The following is a 17,594-nucleotide window of genomic DNA, read 5'->3' on the forward strand; positions in this document are numbered from 1 at the left end:
AAAAATTTTAATGTTTATTTTTGAGAGAGAAAGACAAAGCAGGAGTGGGGGGAGGGGCAGAGAGAGAGGGGAGACACAGAATCTGAAACAGGCTCCAGGTTCTGAGCTGTCAGCACAGAGCCCGACATGGGGCTCGAACTCACAAACCACGAGATCATGACCTCAGCCGAAGTCGGACGCTTAACCGACTGAGCCACCCAGGCGTCCCTGAAGAAAATTTTTTAAAAGAATACTCATGCTCTTCCTAATTCCCTATGTCCGTTTGTGTCTACCTGTATCCATCAACATTCTCTCAGTAGGAACTGACATCTGTGTATATTCTGTCAGCCGCACTCTTCGGTCTCCCTGACTAACTCATTAGCATTGCAGTCAGTCCTGAAATATTCCTGCAGAATTTATGCTTTACTAATAAACCTGGTGTCCTGCTGAGGTCACATGCCACTTACAAGGGCTAATGGAGCCAGCCACAGCCAGCAGCTTTGGGGAATCCTGGCCTCCTGGAACAGCCAGAGAATGCACTCACTATAATGAGCAAACTCCTCTTCCTTCTCACTGCACCGAGTGTGCCAGCCAGCGCCTGTCGAGATATGTTTATGGTCCCTACACTACCCTGGCATCACTCACACAGAAGACTGCATCTCCAGATCTGTCATTGTACTGAAGGCTGCATCACTCATCAGGGTACTACACTGAGGGCTGCATCAACAGACTTGTCATTACACTGAAGGCTGCATTACCCTGTTGGGCATCACCCTGAGGGTTGCATCATCCAACCTGTCTTTATGTGAAGATGGAATCATCCTTTTAGTCATAACACTGAGGGCCCCAATCCCAGGCTGAGCATTATACTGAGGGCTTTGTAACTAGAAAGTAAAACTTGAGAAGCGACATTTTCCTTCCGCATTGGTAACTCCCCTGTGTGGGGTGAGAAGGGGCAGGCAGAGGCGAGGCTGAGAAGTAATCCGAAGGGAACTGTAGGACTACAGCAGTGGGGGGAACTGGGGACTCTGAAGCTATGCACTGGGGAAGGGTAGCCACAGAGGTGAAAATAGTACATCAAAAGTTGGGGAAATTGGGGCACGTGGGTGGCTCGGTCGGTTAAGCATCTGACTTTGGCTCAGGTCATGGTCTCGCGGTTCGTGGGTTTGAGCCCCGTGTCGGGCTCTGTGCTGACAGCTCAGAGACTGCAGCCTGCTTAGAATTTCGTGTGTGTGTGTGTGTGTGTGTGTGCCCCTCCCCCTTTCTCTTTCTCTCTCTCTCAAAAATAAATAAACATTAAAATAATAATAATAAGAGTTGGAACTCAACCCTTCTGATCCACCAGTGCTGAAGGGGCTGGGGAGATTCAGAGTGTGTAGCTGAAGGGGTCCCTGACTAGCTCCTCCTGGAAGCTATAGATATTGTCATTGCTCCGCTATTCCTGCCAGGGAGGCCTACAAGATGTATCTTGCCATGCCCTTGGGGATAGATGTCTAACCTGTAAGTGCAGACCTTCACAGCACAGGACATGAGCCATGTTATGGCAGGTCCTGTCATGGGCCACATCCTCTGTTGTGCTCCACACGCCCCTGTTGCACCCCGACACGCTCAGACGCGCTATGCTCGGACAGTCCCATGTGAGAGACACATTCTGACCTGCTCCAGCATGCCCCATGGGCTCAGACAAAACCAGCAGCCATCCGATTCTCCTTATACAAAGGGGCATACCTGCCATGAAGACATGCCCTGTCACGTTCGAACATACCGTGCCACACACGACATGTGGGTCTCCAACTGACAGGCACACGCCCCAGCAGGCTCCAGGGAAGCTGGCAGGTCTCCAGCCTCTGCCCCTGAGTCTACACATTCGTGGCCACCTTGCCCTTCCGGATGGATTGATGGGGCGGCGGGGAGAAGACTGTTATAAATTAAACATTGAGACACCGCCTGAGCACCAGAATCTGACATCTCCTCATTGGCTGGTTCTCTCCCAGGAGGCTTCGGGACCACAGGGTGGGGGAGAGGGCAGGGGAAGTGGCTCATTTAATTAATTAGTCCTAATTGAGATATCTTTGTAAATATCCCTTTATTGAAGGACACGATCCCATCATTTCCTGGGAATTTTCCGTCTCTATTTGTCTCCAGCCCCTGAGTATTGCAGAAACGACAAGAAAAGAAAGAGCAATCCAAAGGGCTGCTTGAACCCTAGTCGTGCTTCTGACAATGACAGCTGCACCAAGGGACGGGCGGGGAGGCTCGGAGAGAGACACAGAGATCCAGGCGGAGAGGCGGGCGGAGAGACAGGGAGATACGGGCAGAGAGAGATGAGAAAACTGAAACACGGGGCAGGAGGTAGGGCAACAGGCAAAAGGGAGATTGAACAACACCCTCAGGGCCGGGTGGCAGGCTCTGAAATGCAGGAAGACGGAGAAACTTCACGACAGGGAGACCAGAAGTGGGGACAGATGGACCGTGGCTGGGCAGACAGACCTCCCTCTGCCTTTTCCTGCCGTGCCTGGTCTGCCCATCTCTTGGGCAGAGTACCCGCTGCAGCAGCAGCAACAATCAAGCCTGATTCCTCTTTGGCCCTTGCTACCCTCCCCTTCTCTCTCCCTCCCCCAATCACCCCTGCAATCATCTCCCTTGTTCAAAACGAGCTTCCGCAGCTGCAGCCCAGACAGCTGTTCCATCTTGGAGCCAGCGCTGGGGCCTGATGGCTGGGTCCTAGAGGGAGGCCCTCCTAGGTGGCAGTGGGGGAGTACAAATAGGAGGTGGAGGAAAGGGGTTCACCTGGAGCTTGGGCACCCACCCACAGCCCACCCTGGACTCCCATTGAAGCTTGGCTCCAATCCCCACCACCACCCCCAGGGGTCCAGACACCCCGGGCCCCCTCTGGGGCCTTCAAGGGCTCGTGCTGGTCTGGCTCATCCTGTCCCATTCACTGAATCCTGAACGCACCCAACACTCATTCTGGTTCTGTCCTGTCTCAATAACCTTCTCAGGTCTGAGAATCCTGGTCTCTTCCCCACCCCCCGTCAGAGTCCTGGATTGTGAGACAGCAACTATGGTGATATAGAAATGGGATTCCAGAGAGAGAGAAACAGAGGCAGACAGAGAGATACAGACCTAGAGATGGGGATGAAAGGGTTATAGAGACAGAGACGCCAAGAGACAGAGATGGCAGAATCAGAGACCAAAGAAACACACAGAGACAAAGACAGAGACACACAGAGAGAACTTAGAGACCGACAGAAACATAGAGAAGACAGAGTATGACAAAGAGACACAGGCAGACAGAGGTAATCACCAACATCCACTCAACAAACATTTCCTGAATGGCAACCATGTGTTGTAAATACACAGTTATGACAGAGAGAGGGTAATACAGTTAATAAGACAAAGATACAAGAAAGAGAATGCAGAAGCAGAGACTCAAAAGACAGAATTTAACAGCAATGAAGCATCAGAGGTGCCTGGGTGGCTCAGTTGGTCAAGCGTCCGACTCTTGGTTTCGGCTCAGGTCACAATCTCATGCTATGTGAGATCAAGCCCTGCATCAGGCTCCATGCTGACAGCTCGGGATCCTCTCTTGCACTCTCTCTCTCTGCTTCTCCCTGGCTCTTGCTCTCTCTCTCAAAATAAATAAACTAAAAATGAGTCTAAAAAAAATTAAAAAAAAAACAAGATCGGGAACCAGCCTGCCCCCATAGGTGGTAGCGTCTTTACTCCCACACACAGACAGACCCAACCCCACATCAAACTCTCTTAAAGCGCCCAGGCCTCCCCCAGATGGCTGCTTTTCTTCCTTGCCCAGCCTTGGGACTGCTCCCCACTGTTGCTTCACAAAGGCGTCAGCTGCCCAGAGTCAGAGGGGAGAATAATGCTGGGGGCACGAAAGACACCAAGAGGCAGAAACCAGAGCATCCCTCTGGAAGAAGACTGTTTCAGTCACACTCAAGTGGCCCCAAGGCCTAGACCACCCTCCCTTAGTGGCTGTCCATGGTGCTGACGGGAATAGGCAAAGGCTGCACCTCAAACCATTTCTTACGTTGGCATCAGACCCAGGTAGACTGGGTCTAGGGCGGTGGTCAGGAACACCCAGTGGGCTAAGGCTGCTACCTATGTCACCAGATCCTCAGACACACCACTAGCCGTCCCCACCCCAACACCTTCACACACCCTGTTCTCTTGGCCTCTCTCCCTCCACCTTACCAGCTTTGTCTCTGCCCAACTCTTACTCATCCTTCATGTCTCAGGGCAAATGTCACCTCTTCAGAGAAGCCTTCCCTGACCACCCCTTCCCAATTACATGCCTTCATGGCTCCATATCTTCTCCTTCATGACCCGTAACAAACTGTGATTACACAGCCATTTGCACCAATTCCACATTCACGATGTCTCCCTATGAAGTTTTAAGAGGGAAGCGACAGTCTCCCTTGTTCACTGCTCTATTCCCAGCGCCCCCCCCCCCCCGCACAGGACTTGGCATAGAGAGGGACTCAGTGATTGCTGGTTGGGAATGACTGTGCTCTCTGGTGGCAAGACTACCCCATATCTTTATGTGGGAAGTTGGCAAAGTGCACATTCATTGGACATCCATCCAAACAGAGAAGGATTGAGAAACAAGGACACATGAAAAGGAGCTTTAAGAAACAGATGCTTCCGATCCACTGGAAAAGACTCAGGAATCACAGTAATAGTCATCAAAGTTCAGAGGTGTCATCAGGAGGAAGAAGGGGGCAGAAAGGGGGGGGGCTGTCCCACGGGGGCAGAAAGAACGGAGACCATTCAGGAAGTACCTACAGCCCTAAATGAGAAGATCCCAGTGATAAACAAAAGGAACAAAGTGCTTGCATGGCACTTCTATTCTGTTGGTGGCAAACAATTACCAAGATGATTTCAGATAATTATGAGTGCTGGGCAGAAAATAGAACAGGTCCAAATAGCAGTGTGGGGACATTTTAGCTGGGGTGGTCAAAGGAGGTCTCTCTGAGGAGGTGACATTTGAGCCCGGACCTGAGCAGGCTAGAGGAGGTTCCCGGAGGGTGGCACAGCAAATGCAAATTTCCAGAGGCAGGAACACAAGAGGGATGGAGGAGTGGTCCAAGACCTGACTCAGGAAGGTGTGGTCTTGTAATACTAGCAATAATCATTACAATAACCAACCTTTATAGGCACCTTCCGTATGTCAGATACCCTGCTGAGCACAACGTCATATGGAACATTCCACCATTATCCCCATTTTGTGGATGAAGAAACTGAGGCTTAATGAGTTCGACCAGGAGAAGCAGTTTAGATTTGGTTCCAATGAGGTGGGCAAAAGTTCAGAGGAGGCAAATTTCACACACACAATCTAGAAGGATTTTCTAATGATTACGGGTCTTTTTAGAAATGAAACAGGCAACTTCATATACCTTTTCTGCTCTAACCCTCTCCAGATATCCCTTCCTTTGACACTCAGAAGGAAGTAAAGGCACCTCAGGCCAAATCCCTTTGTGACATGGACCCTTCTGGCCACACTCCTCCCAACCTGGCACATTCGTCTCCAGGAACTCTGAACCCCTTGGTCTCTCCCTGCTCACCAGGACGCCCATGACCTCTAAGACTTTGTTCATGCTGTTCCTTCTTGCTCTATCTTCACCTGGCCAATTCCTTCTCAACTGTAAGACTCAATTTGAGTATCACCACCTCCAGAATAGCTCCGTTGCACACCCTGGCTGGTTTCAGTGCCCTCCTCTGCAACCCCCATAACATTCCAGAAATATTCTTCTCACCACACAGACCATGTTGTGTCACAAGTACTGCTGAGGAGGCTGCAAACTGATTGAAGCCAGAGATGTTATTCATCTCTACATCCCATAGTCTGGGACCCTTCCCAGCGCAAAGTAGGAGCTCAATAAATGTTCCCTCACACTCCGAAGTGTTTGAGCAGAAATTGGAAGTCCACAGTTTAGGAGCAGGTAAATATGGTAGGTGGGGGCCAAAATCCACAATATGCCTACTTTTCTCCACCCCACTGGCCCCTATCCTGGTCCAGTCCCCATCATCACTCACCTGGACCAGTACAGTGGCCTGCTCCCCAGTCTTCTGGCTCCTGCCTTCATCCCCCGTAGTCTGCCCTCTTCCCAGGGGCCAGAGGGAAACTGAACACCTGAGCCAAGGCCTGTCCCTCTTCTGCTCAGAACTCTCCCTGGGATCCCATTTATTGAATATCTACTGTTGTTAGACTCTATGCAAGGCACCAGGGCTACGACAGTTAACAAAAATTAAAAATTGTTTTAATGTTTATTTAAGAGAGAGAGAGAGAGAGAGAGAGAGAGAGAGAGAGACAGAATCTGAAGCAGCCTCCAGGATCTAAGCTGCGAGCACGGGAGGTGGAGCTCGAACTCACGAACTGTGAGATCATGACCTGAGTCGAAGTCAGATGCTTAGCCAACTGAGCCTCCCAGTCGCCTCAACAGTTAATAAAAAAATTTTAAAAAATTAATTAAAAAAATCCCTGCCCTTGGGGAGCTGACATTATTGGGGGGGGGGGAGCAGTGAGCCAGACAACAAGATAAAAAAGTCAAGTATGTGGAGTATATTAGAAACTTAAAAGCACAACAGAGGAGAGGAAAGCATGAGGAGTTACAAGTGAAATGTAAAATCCCTACAAGGCTCCCCCACTTCCCTGCCCTCCCCACCCTACACCGCCTCCATCTCCCCCCCTCCCTGCCCTCATCTCCCCTTTCGCTCACTCTGCTTCAGCCACTGGTTTCCTCAGTTTCTCCAACATTTCAGGCATATTCCCACCCCAGGGCCTTTGCAGTTGCTCTTCCCTCTACTTGTAACTCTCTTTCTTTAGATACGAGCCCTCTCGCAATTTCTTCAGATCTTTGCTCAACCGCCACCCGCTCAGAAAGGTCACTCCGTCTACAATAATCCCCTATCACACTCCACTCCCCTTATACTGCTCTATGCTTCTCCATAGTACATGTATCACCATCTAAAATAAAGATTTATCTATATACTTATTATTTCTCCCTGTCCCTGCTCTAGAATGCCAGTGCCCTGAGGACAAGGATATCTGTCTGTTTTGTTCACTGTTATATCCCAGGCACCTAGAATAGTGCCTAGCACATTGTACATGCTCAGTAAGTATTTGTTAAATAAATGGGCGAATGAACCAATGGAGATACCCTCTAAGAATTCTTGTTACTTAGGATAAGAGGGGGGAAGGATGAGCAGGCTGGGGTACTATTTATGGCTGTTCACAAATATCTGCCTACTCCTCTCTGTTCTGGTCATGGTAGGACCACACTTCCCACCCTCTTTGAAGTTAGGCATGTCACCTGTGTTGACCAATGAAATGTGAGCAAAAGTAACATTCCAGGGTAGAGCTTTAAGACCTGATGGGGGCTTGCTGCGCCTACCTTTTTCTGTTTCAATGATCATGTCGCCACAGAGCCTCCAACATCCCAGGTCCCTGAATGACTACTATGGACAAAGTTCTCCAGCCAACCATGGATACATAGTGCCAGGGAGAAATACACCTATGTTGTATCAAACCACTGAGAACTGCAGCTGCTTGTTACCACAGTGTAACTTGGCCTGTCCTGACTGATACAAAGTATCTGGGGCCTTCCCTCCACTCCCCACCCCCACGGGGAAACTGTCAAGGAAAGACCCGGATTCTGAGCTTTGGTTCTTGGCAGGAAGTCCTCAAAGAGCCTCTTGTGGATGGCTGCTTAGACCCTCCCCATTCCTCCCATGGGGAAAAGGGTCTTCCCCAAACAGAACAACTCTTCTCTCCCCTTCCTTTTTCCAGCCCTTAAAGAGGGGTGAGTGGATGGGCAAGGACAGAACATATAAGACCCAGGTAACTGTCTTCAGGTGCTGTACTGACAGCAGCCGCTGGCAAGGGGCTGACAGTTCTTAGTCTGGTTCTGGATTTACAACCCCCAGGTGAGAAGTCATTCCGCTGAAGGCTCCCATCCCACGGGGATGGTTTATGGCTGAGAGATGGCCAAAGGGAGTAGTGGTGGTGGCAGCTTCCTCCCTGCATCCTTCCAGAAATGGCCTGGAACAGCACTCTTAGAATTCTTAAAAAGAATGCTAAGCTGCCTCTCCAGAACGAATCGGGGAGGGAGAGCCCGAGATGAGAATGGCCAGAGGGTCTGGGCTCACCCCCACCTCACCACTGAGGCCCTTTATTAAGTCAAAATCAGCATCCAATCTTCTGCCTTACGACTGGGGATTTCGCTACCTGGGTTCAGTTAAACCATGTTGGTGGTCTACACTTTTCTACAACTCCTTCTTATGGAGCATCTCAAATGTTCCCCTCAATCCTTAGGAGGGTGGATTCTTGATCTAGACACCTGACAAATATTTATTCTGTGCCTCCTATGTGTTTGGCTACAATGACAAGCAACTCCTCCTTACTGAACACCTACTATGCACCCAGCCATTTGTGTCCATTTGAAGGTGGAATCCATGAATCCTGACGAAGATGTGATTGTTGGTTCAGTCACTTGACAAATACTTATCGCAGGCCTACTATGCATCGGGCCTTAGGGTTCACTAATGATGTCGTCTGTGGGTCCTCATGGATCCTAGGGTCTAATGGGGACTCTAAGATTCTCCTTGACTAATGAGGATATTGAAGATTAGAGAGATTAAATAATTTCCCCCAAGGGCATACTGGTAGTAAAGCCTAGGGCCAGAATTCGAACCCAGATGTGTTTGACTTAGAGTCCTATCACTAACCGATTATCTACTATGCCAGCCACTGACCTGGGGCTTTTAGGCATAAACATGCTTGACACAGAGGAGGCAATCAATAGTTCTGCTGGATAAATAAAATGGATGGCAGGATGGATATATAGAGGACAGATGAAGAGATGGTTGGATGACAGATAATGGATGGATAGAGGGATGAGTGGAACACGGATAGACAGATGGATGGATGGATGGATGGATGGATGGATGAAGAAGAAACAGATGGAAGGATGGATGGGTGGAGAGCTGGACTGTAGATCTGTCAACAGTCCTGTCAGGTAGGAACTATCATTCCCATTTTATATCTGGGACACCGCAGCTCTGAGTGTGAAGTCACGGGCGCCCAGAGTCAAGAGCAAGTCATCATAGAGCAAGAAGGCTGAGAGTGCATTCCAATCTTAGTCTACCAGACTCCCAGGATGCTTTCCAGAGCGCTCTCAGGTGACGGTGCCCTCCCCGGTCCTCCCCTAAGTCCCCTGGCATCTCACTCCACAGAGTGCTTGCGGCAACGCTTAGTGAGACTGAGGGATGATGAGAGGGGATCGTGGAGGGAGGAAATACTACCTTTCAGCAGGTGATTTCATGGAAGCAGTGGATTGTGGTCCCATTAGCTATAGACGGGCCAGAATGGAGACCAGGTCTGTTTGGGTACACATGCGCGCACACACACACACTTACAGAAAACCCACGGTTCACACGGGAATCCACCCACAGGCATACAAGGCAGGCACGAACACCATTCATAGGTACACGCTTCCACATATGTGCACACACTTCTAAAGACACACGTGTCTACACTTACAGGTGCACAGACACATGCAATACACAAAATCGTAACTTAGAGACATAGTCTTCCACACTTACGCACACATTCCCCACACACCGGATGCTGCCCGTGTTACACGCACACGTTCACACAGACTCACGTTCTCTGAGGGTGGAGGAGGGGAATCTGGCTTCTGATTTCAATGAGACACCATCTCTCTTCCCCCTCAGAAGGCAAGAGCAAGAAAGCTGTCACAGACTCACGTGTCCAAACTCGCATGGGCACACGCAACCCAGAGTCTGGGGCCCATCCACACCCAGACGCACTCACTCAGGGACACACTCACACGCATTCTGGGACACACCTCCACACACACACACAGGAAGATCCACGTGGACCTTCACGCTGGCAAAGCTCATAAACTTCCTCCCTCAATTCGCACACAGCACTGTTCACACACCAAAACTCAGGCCTGGATAAGACGCTCCAGGAGATACTCACATAATATCCCTCGATGTGAGACACACGCAGAAAGACACTTTCACACGCTGGCTTCAGTTCCGAGGATTCGGACTGAAAGCCCTCACCGGTGCCAAGCCCGGTGCCACTGCACCCTCCCCCCCCCCCCAGGAGCTGGGCACGGCACCCCCCTCTCCACTTGCCTTCAACCCTTGGGAGCAAAGACTTCTTTTCCTTTCCACAAGGGGAAAGAAGGACGTGGTGTGGAGGCCACTGGGGGCTGAACGGGGGAGCTGGCGAAGTTAAGGAAACAGTGAGCAGGAGAGGGAGCTCCATGCATCCCAGTCCCACCTACTGGGAGGGGTCCCGCAACCAGACTGAAGAGGGGAAGAGACGGGAGGGGAGGACCAAGTCTGGACGAGACTGAGGGAAGTTTGTAGTGGAGGCTGACCCCTCTGCCCAGGTCACCAGGAACACCGGGAGTGATCACGATGGAGTCTCCCTGCCACCCACCCCTCCCAAAAGCTCTGTGGCCAGGGAAGCTGGAGGATGAAGGGGATAGAGGAGGATGGAATGGGACGGGGCAGTCCCGTGCTTCTGGGGGCACTGTCAGCCTTCGCTCCGGCCCCCCAAGTCTGAGACCCGTCTGCCTCCTAGAGAGTGCGAGTCCTGGGGATAAGTATTCAGCACATGGTGAAGCAGGTAACCAGAAAGGAGATGCGGGGGGGGGGGGGTGCGGGGGAGAGAAAAAGAAAAAAAAAGAGAGATAGGTTCAAAGTCAGAGACAGCGCACCAGAGATAGACACAGACAGGGAGAGACAGAGGAGGCAAACCAGAGGCAAAAGAATGGACGGAGAGAGACAGAAAAAGACAGAGAGGGAGACGGGACGACTCAGAGATGCACAGACAGGCAGAGATCCGGAAGGTGGAGACACCCGGAGAGCCCGCGGCTCCCGCATTCAGAGGCAAGGTCCCTCCCGGGCCCCCGGAACCTCCGCTCCCGCTCCGCCCCACTCAGCCGGACCGGGCTCGGTTCCGCAGCCCTCGCCGCCTCCGCCCCGGGCCGAGCGAGCCCGGTACACCGTTGGCGCTCGGACACTGCTCACTGATAATGGGAAGCGATCATAATAATAACAAGACTAAGCGGCGCGGAGGCGGCTGCGGGTCCCGGGGCTTCTCCGCGTCCCGCCCCCAGCCCCCCGGGAGGGCGCCCCCGGCCGGGCGCGCAGGGAAGCTGGGGGTGGGGGGGGGCGGGGGCGGGGGCCCCCAGGGGCTGCGGCGGCGGCGGCGGCGGCGGCGGCGCGGGCACCACGCCCCCCCGGGAGCGCCCCCCGCGCGGCGGCCACTCACGATTTTCTCGGAGGCGCCCGCGCGGGACACGGTGCCGTTGAGCCCCACGAGCGAGGGCAGCGTCTGCGACATCCAGTTGGTGACCATGGCCATGGTGCTCAGCACGGCCCCGATCTTGAGCAGCGGCACCGACATCGCGCCCCCGCCTCATGCCCCGCGGCCGCCCGCCGCGCGTCCCTTCTCCGGCCCGCCGCCTGGCGCTCCGTCCCTCGCCGCCCAGCCGCCCCGGAGGCGCGAGCGCGAGCTGGGGGGCCGGGGCCGGGGCCGGCCGGGGGGCTCGGGGACGCGGGCTGCGGCTCCGCGCGCCTGGCGGGCTCCGCTTATAAAGCGCCGGCTCGGCCACCCCCCCCCCCACCCCCACCCCCTCCCGCGCCTCCGCGCCGGGCACTTCCAGCCGCCGTGACGTCACGGCTCCTGCCCGGAGCCCGGCGGGGGCGGGGGGCGCCCAGACTTCCCCCCCCCGCCCTCCCCAGGCCGCGCCGCCGCCCCGCCGGGACCGTCCCCGCCCCCCCTTCCCGCCCCGCTGCGGGAGAGGGTCCCCCGCGGCGGCGTTCCCCACCTGCCCCACCCCCACCGCCGCGGCATTCCCAGCCCCGCCCCCCAGCGGTGTTCCCGCCCCCCCCCCAGCCGCCCCCCGAGGCACTCCGGGGCCACCCTCGGCGCACCGCCCCTTTCCGAGCCCTCGGCCCCCACGCACCCCTCCGGGGCTCAGCGCGCGGCCCCCACCAGCGGCCCCCCCCCCCCCCCAGAGGCTGGCAGGGGGCCGGAGTCACAAGTCCCCACCCTCCTACGGTGAGGACGCCGACCCCGGCTCGCTGGGACCCGGGAGTGCAGGCGTCGGGGGCCCGTGGGGGCGAGACTAGGGCGCGACCGTGAACGGGCAGCCCAGGGTCTCCTCGCTCCAGGGGAAGGGGCTCCCCCGGTACCACTCTGGGGACCCCTCGGGGCTTTCGGGACCAGGGAAGCCCAGAGTGGCGGGTCCGGAGCCGGAGGTGCGGCAGTGGTGGCGGGGGTGGGGGGAGGATTTCCCCCCGCACCGAGGGGCGGCATCGTAACCCGGGGCGGCTGAGAGCGAGGAGCCGGCCCCGTGCAGGCAAGTCCCCGGCGGGTCTCCGCTCGCAACTTGAACTCGGGTGGGGGCGGGGAACTGAGACTTCGCACCTGCCTCGCGGCCCTGGGGCTCGGGGGTGCGCCCCCTCCGCGGTGGGGGAGTGCAGAGCCGCCCCCACTCGCCCACGCACCAGCCCGCCGCGGGGGTGGCGAGGCGGCCGCGAGGAGCGCCCGGCGGGTTTTAATTTCCTCTGTTTTCCCTGCGCTCACGCCCCCTCCCGGCGTCTCCGCATCACCTCGCGCCGCCGCCCCGGCCGCCGCCACCGCCACCGCCGCCGTCGCCCGCAGCCCGCGGCCGCCGCCGTCTGGAGGCGGCGATGACTCAGGCCTTTCCCGGCCGTGGCCGCTCGCCGAGGGCTCGCCGAGGGACAAGCGCTGAGCAAGGGGGTAGGGGGCTTGAACTGCCCTTCTTTCTGAGCTTAACACGGAGAGGCCCGTGCTGACCCTCTGTGACCTCCAGCAAAGACCTCTCCGCCTCAGTTTCCTCACCTGCAATGTGGGTGGTGGTAAAGGGCTAGGGTGTCCTGAGAGGCAAGTGAAAGATTTATTGAACATCTACTATGTGCAAGGCACTGTGAACAACAGATAAAAAATGCCCTTCTTTGTGGGGCTGCTGAACGTTACATGGGGTGAGACTGACAAGAGATCGGAGAGGGGAAAGTAAAATATATAGACTATGGGGAGGAAGGGGCATCCAGACCAAGTAGGAGAGTAAACTTTAGCCAGGAGGGTTGGGGAGTGACACTTGGGCAGAGACTTGAAGAAGGTGAGGGAGGGAGCCATTGGGACATCCGAGGGAAGAGTGCCAGACAAGAACAGCAAGTGCAAAGGCCCTGGGGCAGGAACACAAGTACTCAAGGAACAGGCCCGTGTGGTTGGAGGAGAGCCAGCTGCAGGAAAGTGGGGTCCGGAGGGGGAAGACGGGCTTCTAAAGTACTTTGCAGGGTGTCTGGGACATGGTGTTTCATAAGCAGTCGCTGCCATTGTTATTATTTGCGACTGATGACAAGCTCTAAAAAATGAGATGTGTCCTTGCCTCCTTGTACTACAGCTCACATTTACAAGTGCTGAACGCTTTGCAAATGTGCTGGCTGAGCACCGGCTGCAACCTCCCTATTTGCAGGTGAGGAAACTGGGCTCAGAGAGGAGAGGGGACCAGCTCAAGGTGACCCAGCAGGTAAATAGGGGGACCAGAGTTTGAGCCCAGGTCTGTCTGATTTCAGACTCCAAAACCACTGGGCTCCAAGGTCTCCCAGCTTAGGGGATTTGGAACCCACTGATACCCTCTCACTCTCTCACCATGGGTACTGTGGGAAACTACCCTAACTCCTTCCTGTCAAGCTTCTCCAGGGAGTGGTCTACACTCCCATCTGCATCCGCTGCCTCCACTCCCTCACCTCCTACCTCCTGAATGTTTCCAAACTCCTTTCACTGAAGGCAGCGGCGGCCTTCCGATTTGCCAGTCCCACAGCCTCATCTAGTCTCACAGGTTAGTCTTCACGGATCATTCCCTCTTTCTTAAAAGTAATTTCTCTTTTGATTTCGGAGACACTTTATTATTTCCTAGTTCTGCCCCCACCTCTCTGTCTCCTGCCTTCTCCCTAAATGTCTGCAACTCACGGGGTCTTAGTCCTGGGTCCCCACTCCTCTCATTCTGTATACTGGGCCTGGATCATCACCCCCACTCGCAAAGTCTTGGTTCTATCTGGCATACTCCCACCTCAGGACCTTTGTACCTGCTGTGCCCTGCTGGCTATCTACTTTACCCAGAACGTTATTACCACAGATACGCATATAGCTGCCTCTTTACTTCATTTATATCTCTGCTTTATTATTCTGTGGGTCAGAGCCATGCCCTACCTTTCTCCAGAAAACTACATTTCCCAGGTTCCCTTGCACACTGGTTTCCTGTTAGGTTCATCCAAAGGGAGGCACTGAAAGGAGACTGGAGGGGAGGGAGGAGGGGAGAGGCCGAGGTATTTCTCCCCTCTCTTTCTGCTTGGGGTTGTGGTGTGTTCTTACAGTGGCCACACCCCCTCCATGGTCCCACAACCACACAAGAGCTCCTTCCTCACCACAACACCCATTTATCGGGTCCCTGAAGCAGCCTTGTGCTGTGGCTTATTGCTGGATTCCCTGATCATCCCATCTTACACTTAACCAATTCCCTGTATTGAATTTCCTCTTTTGAAAACACCTAGAGTGCTTCGTTTCCTTCACTGAACTCTGAGTGGCACGGCCACTCTGAAAAGACCGTCCCTGGCCACTTCATTGATGATATGAGTCCACACCACTCTCTGTCCCTTACTCTGCTCTATTTTCTTGAACAGCATTGATCACCATGGGACGTTACTTTTATTTGTTATGATCTGCCTTGTCCATAAGACTTTCAACTTCACAAGGGCACCTACGTGCCTGTATTTTTCACAACGAAACCCCAGGGCTTAGAATAGTGCTTGGCACGTGTATAGCACGTGCTCAAAAAAATGTTGTTGACTGACTGACTAAATGAACCCGTGGCTGAGGCTCCCAAAGGTATATCTACAGCCCAGCCCTCCAACTGGAGTTCAGACCCCTCTGCCCATCAGCTTCATGGACATTTCCATTTGTCTCTCACAGAACTAACCGCACATGACACCCACCAGCAAAAACTCAATCAGAAAGACAGGCAGTGCTGGTGATGATGTGGAGAAATGGGAACCTATCGCTAGTGGGAATATAAAATGTTACGACCACTTTGAGAAACGATTTAGCAGTTTCTTAACACATTAAACAGAAGCTTACCATAAGACCCAACAATTCCATCTGCCTGAGAGAAATAAGGGCATACGTCCATGGAAAGACTTGTATGTGAATATTCATGCGAGTATTTTCCATCGTGAGCGAAGTTATCCCAATGCCCATCAACTAGCGAATGGATTAAAAAATTGTGGTACGCCCATACAAGGGAATGTTACTCAGCAATAAAAAGGAACAAACTACAGATATACACTACAGCATGGATGAGCCTCAAAAATATTTTGCTGGGGCACCTGGGTGGCTCAGCCAGCTAAGCATCCAATCTTGATTTCAGTTCAGGTCATGATCTCACGGTTGTGAGAACGAGCTCCCCCCATCAGGCGCCGAGCTGAGCGTGGAGCCTGCTTGAGATTCTCTCTCTCCCTCTGTCCCTCCCTGCTCATGAGTGCAAGCACTCTCTCTCTCTCTCTCTCAAAAAATTAATTAATTAAGATAAATTAAAAAGAAAATATTGCTAAGTGAAAGAAACCAGATACAAAAAGCCATGTTTTCTACGGTTCCATCGACACACACCGTCCAGAAAAGGCAAATCAACAGAGGCAGAAATTAGATTAGTGACTGTCTGGTACTGGGGGGTGGGGGATGGACTGCAAATGGGCATGAGGGATCTTTTTGGGGTGATGGAAATGTCCTAAAACTGGCTTGGGGTGACGTTTGCACAACTCCACACATTTACTAAAAAGTCGCTGAATTGCTCACTAAAACAGGTAGATTTCACGGCATGTAAACTGTTAAGAGGGCATTCTTAAATTTCCCCTGCAAGCCCTCTCCCTGAGGTGCCCTACAGTTGTGCTGATGTCAGAATGAGTCCTTAAATTTTGTGCCCCAGTTTCCTTGCTTGCCTCACCCTGGTCCTGGCCCAAATAGATCCACAGTTAGAAACTATTGAGGCGCCTGAGTGGCTCAGTTGGTTAAGCATCCGACTTCGGCTCAGGTCATGATCTCACAGTTTGTGGGTTCAAGCCCTGCGCCGGACCCTGTGCTGACAGCTCGGAGCCTGGAGCCTGCTTCAGATTCTCTGTCTCTGTCTCTCTCTGCCCCTCCCCCACCCACACTGTCTCTTTTTCCTTCAAAAACAAATAAACATTAAAAAAAATTAACAAGTAAATATTAAAACAACCCAAAAGTATAGTCTGTGCCCCCATTAGCCTTCCTTCTCCTTCCCTACTCCATCCAAACCAGCACCAATGCCCCCTGATCTTGATGCAGAAATATCTCCAGAAAGTATCCCTTCTTCTCCATCATCATTCTCACTCTAAGCACTGTGTTGGAGAGTGCTACAGGTTGAATATTTATGTCCCCCGCCCCAAAGTCCTATGTTGAAACCTAACCCCCAATGTGACGGTATTTGGAGAGGGGCCTTTGGGAGCTGATTAGGTCATGAGGTGGGGCCCCCGTGAATGGATTGGTGTCCTTATAGAAGAGACTCAGAAAGCTCTCTCTCCCTCCCACAGTGTAAGGACAGAACGAGAAGACATCAAATCTGCCAGCACTTTGATCAGAACTGTGAGAAATAAATGTCTGTGGTTTATAGGACTCTCAGTCCATGGTATTCCATTAGAGCAAGTTGAATGCACCAGGACCAGGAGCTACAGAAAGAAATGTTTTTTCCCTTCACCTGAAGATTCTCAAGAGGAGAAGAGTTCACAACGGTCAGAAACACTAACAGTAGTTGCTAAGGCTTGTTGAGTACTTATCGTGTACTAGGTATCATTTGCAGGAATTTACATGCAATAACTCACTTGGCCCTCAGACTATCACTGAGTAGAAGTAGACAGGATTACAAGACTAGATAGGATTATAATTCCCATTTTTATTTTTATTTATTTATTTTTTAATTTTTTTTTCAACATTTATTTATTTTTGGGACAGAGAGAGACAGAGTATGAACGGGGGAGGGGCAGAGAGAGAGGGAGACACAGAATCGGAAACAGGCTCCAGGCTCTGAGCCATCAGCCCAGAGCCCAACGCGGGGCTCGAACTCACGGACCGCGAGATCGTGACCTGGCTGAAGTCGGACGCTTAACCGACTGCGCCACCCAGGCGCCCAAATAATTCCCATTTTTAAAATGAGGAAACAGAGGCACTGAGATGCTAAGATATTTCCCAAAGGCCCCCAGGATACTATACCAGACAGTCAAGCTCCAGAGTTTACATGGTGCACGGTCAACTGGGTCTATTCCCAGGGGAAAGAATAAATGCTGATCCCTACCTCACATCCTGTGCAAAAATCAATTCCGTATAGATTGTACATCTAAATGTGAAAGGTAAACACAAAATCTTTTAGAAGAAAATATAGAAGAATATCTTCATTACTCTGAGGGTAGGCAAAGATTTCTAAAACAGGACACTAGCAAGCACTAACTTTAAAGGG

The 17,594-nt window shown here is 52.8% G+C and overlaps 1 protein-coding gene across 2 annotated transcripts in view; it reads right to left on the reverse strand.

The window, feature by feature from the left end:
• OLFM2 (olfactomedin 2) overlaps positions 1–17,594 on the reverse strand; it is a 62,049-nt gene that overhangs the window by 33,108 nt on the left and 11,347 nt on the right. Inside the window, exon 1 of one of the 2 annotated variants that reach the window (XM_045491825.1) lies at positions 11,312–11,657. The exons of the other annotated variant lie outside the window; for it this stretch is intronic. Within the exon in view, the coding sequence (XP_045347781.1) occupies positions 11,312–11,446 (135 nt within the window). The 5' untranslated portion in view covers positions 11,447–11,657. Of the gene's footprint in view, positions 1–11,311; positions 11,658–17,594 lie in introns of those variants that run through there. 2 annotated transcript variants of the gene reach the window in all.

Source organism: Leopardus geoffroyi, chromosome A2, assembly GCF_018350155.1.
Source record: "Leopardus geoffroyi isolate Oge1 chromosome A2, O.geoffroyi_Oge1_pat1.0, whole genome shotgun sequence".
In the NCBI taxonomy this organism is placed as follows: Eukaryota; Metazoa; Chordata; class Mammalia; order Carnivora; family Felidae; genus Leopardus; species Leopardus geoffroyi.